A 2778-nucleotide genomic window follows, 5' to 3' on the forward strand; every position below is an offset into this window, starting at 1 on the left:
TACTGTACCGGACGACTTCAACGACTATATCAAGTTTGTCAGGGTGGAAATGTTGGACCACTTTGGGGAGGAGCATTTCTGTCCACTTACTATTTTTAAGTGAGTGTACCATATCCCTTATATGACCTAAGCTGTTGATAGGACGTTAAACAAAATAAAACCAAAACAAAACCACATACCTTTCCTTACACCAGATACAGCCTGCAAGACACCCTAGAGTATGGTACTGTCTGTGAAAATAACTTTTTAATTAGCAAATTTATATCAAGAAGTATACTAAAAATGCACTATACTATGGAATGTGTGTCTCCTTGAAAACAAAATTGAAATATAACCCTCCGTATCTACAGGGTGTTAGGTGTACTGGTGGAGTATGACGCCTACATGGGTCAGCAGATTGACGACACTGCCTCAGACATGGACTCTGGTAAAAAAAACTATTCCCATTCTATCAACACCTACTGTCTTTAATCTCCAGTCTATAGACACATGTTTATGGTGGAAACTTTGTTTTGAGATAAAAAGAAGCAAAAGCCTAAGCTAATGAGAGAGTGGTTAGAAGGCCAAGTCTGTATGACGAGTGTGCTGTAGTAGGAAGTGCTTGTATGTTAAGGATTAATCTGTATGACCAGTGTGCTGTAGTAGGAAGCGCTTGTATGTTAAGGATTAAGTCTGTATGACGAGGGTGCTGTAGTAGGAAGTGCTTGTATGTTAAGGATTAAGTCTGTATGATGAGTGTGCTTTAGTAGGAAGTGCCTGTATGTTAAGGATTAAGACTGTATGACGAGTGTGCTGTAGTAGGAAGTGCCTGTATGTTAAGGATTAAGCCTGTATGGCGAATGTGCTGTAGTAGGAAGAGCCTGTATGTTAAGGATTAAGACAGTATGGCGAGTGTGCTGTAGTAGGAAGTGTCTGTATGTTAAGGATTAAGACTGTCTGACGAGTCTGCTGTAGTAGGAAGTGCTTGTATGTTAAGGATTAAGACTGTCTGAAGAGTGTGCTGTAGTAGGAAGTGCCTGTATGATAAGGATTAAGTCTGTCTGACGAGTGTGTTGTAGTAGAAAGTGCCTGTATGTTAAGGATTCAGACTGTATGGCGAATGTGCTGTAGTAGGAAGTGACTGTATGTTAAGGATTAAGTCTGTATGACGAGTGTGCTGTAGTAGAAAGTGCCTGCATGTTAAGGATTAAGACTGTCTGGCGAGTGTGCTGTAGTAGGAAGTGCCTGTATGTTAAGGATTAAGTCTGTCTGACGAGTGTGCTGTAGTAGAAAGTGCCTGTATGTTAAGGATTAAGACTGTATGGCGAGTGTGCTGTAGTAGGAAGTGCCTGTATGTTAAGGATTAAGTCTGTCTGACGAGTGTGCTGTAGTAGGAAGTGCTTGTATGTTAAGGATTAAGTCTGTCTGACGAGATGGTGTAGTAGGAAGTGCTTGTATGTTAAGGATTAAGACTGTATGGCGAGTGTGCTGTAGTAGGAAGTGCCTGTATGTTAAGGATTAAGACTGTCTGATGAGTGTGCTGTAGTAGGAAGTGCTTGTATGTTAAGGATTAAGACTGTATGACGAGTGTGCTGTAGTAGGAAGTGCCTGTATGGTAAGGATTAAGACTGTATGGCGAGTGTGCTGTAGTAGGAAGTGCTTGTATGTTAAGGATTAAGACTGTATGGCGAGTGGGCTGTAGTAGGAAGTGCTTGTATGTTAAGGATTTAGACTGTATGGCGAGTGTGCTGTAGTAGGTAGTGCCTGTATGTTAAGGATTAAGACTGTATTGCGAGTGGGCTGTAGTAGGAAGTGCTTGTATGTTAAGGATTTAGACTGTATGACGAGTGTGCTGTAGTAGGAAGTGCCTGTAAGTTAAGGATTAAGACTGTATGGCGAGTGTGCTGTACTAGGAAGTGCTTGTATGTTAAGGATTAAGACTGTATGGCGCGTGTGCTGTAGTAGGAAGTGCCTATATGTTAAGGATTAAGACTGTATGGCGAGTGGGCTGTAGTAGGAAGTGCTTGTATGTTAAGGATTATGACTGTCTGATGAGTGTGCTGTAGTAGGTAGTGCTTGTATGTTAAGGATTAAGAGTCAATGGGTCATGTAATCATTAGATCATGGGAGAGCAGAAGTACAAATATCTGTAAGAGAACTCCATCTACAAGTTTATGTGTAGTGATGTTCTAGGACAGCAATAATATCATGATACCACTATCTGTAAGAGAACTCCATCTACAAGTTTATGTATAGTGGTGTTCTAGGACAGCAATAATATCATTATATTGTGTAGTGATGTTTACTATCTGTAAGAGAACTCCATCTACAAGTTTATGTATAGTTGTGTTCTAGGACAGCAATAATATCATTATATTGTGTAGTGATGTTTACTATCTGTAAGAGAACTCCATCTACAAGTTTATGTGTAGTTGTGTTCTGGGACAGCAATAATATCATTATATTGTGTAGTGATGTTTACTATCTGTAAGAGAACTAAAAGTTTATGTGTAGTGATGTTTACTATCTGTAAGAGAACTAAAAGTTTATGTATAGTGATGTTTACAAGTCTGTGATTCTCCTACTTCAGCTATGGTCAGTGATGTAGAAGACCTGAACGGTGACTCAGATGGACCGAAAAACCTCTTTGCCAGCGCTAAAGGTAACACAGTTTATGTAGTAATAGACCCCACATCAGCTACTAGTGTAGTAATAGACCCCACATCAGCTACTAGTGTAGTAATAGACCCCACATCAGCTACTAGTGTAGTAATAGACCCCACATCAGCTACTAGTGTA

General features: G+C 40.1%; 1 protein-coding gene across 1 annotated transcript in view; it reads left to right on the forward strand.

The window, feature by feature from the left end:
* Positions 1-14: 14 nt before the first annotated feature.
* LOC110442453 overlaps positions 15-2778 on the forward strand; it is a 12858-nt gene continuing 10094 nt past the window's right edge. The window contains exons 1-3 of the mRNA XM_021486108.1: positions 15-99; positions 351-427; positions 2570-2762. Of these exons, the coding sequence (XP_021341783.1) occupies positions 50-99; positions 351-427; positions 2570-2762 (320 nt within the window). The 5' untranslated portion in view covers positions 15-49. The remainder of the gene's footprint in view (positions 100-350; positions 428-2569; positions 2763-2778) is intronic.

The sequence above is a fragment of the Mizuhopecten yessoensis genome, unplaced genomic scaffold (assembly GCF_002113885.1).
Source record: "Mizuhopecten yessoensis strain PY_sf001 unplaced genomic scaffold, ASM211388v2 scaffold241, whole genome shotgun sequence".
Classification (NCBI taxonomy): Eukaryota; Metazoa; Mollusca; class Bivalvia; order Pectinida; family Pectinidae; genus Mizuhopecten; species Mizuhopecten yessoensis.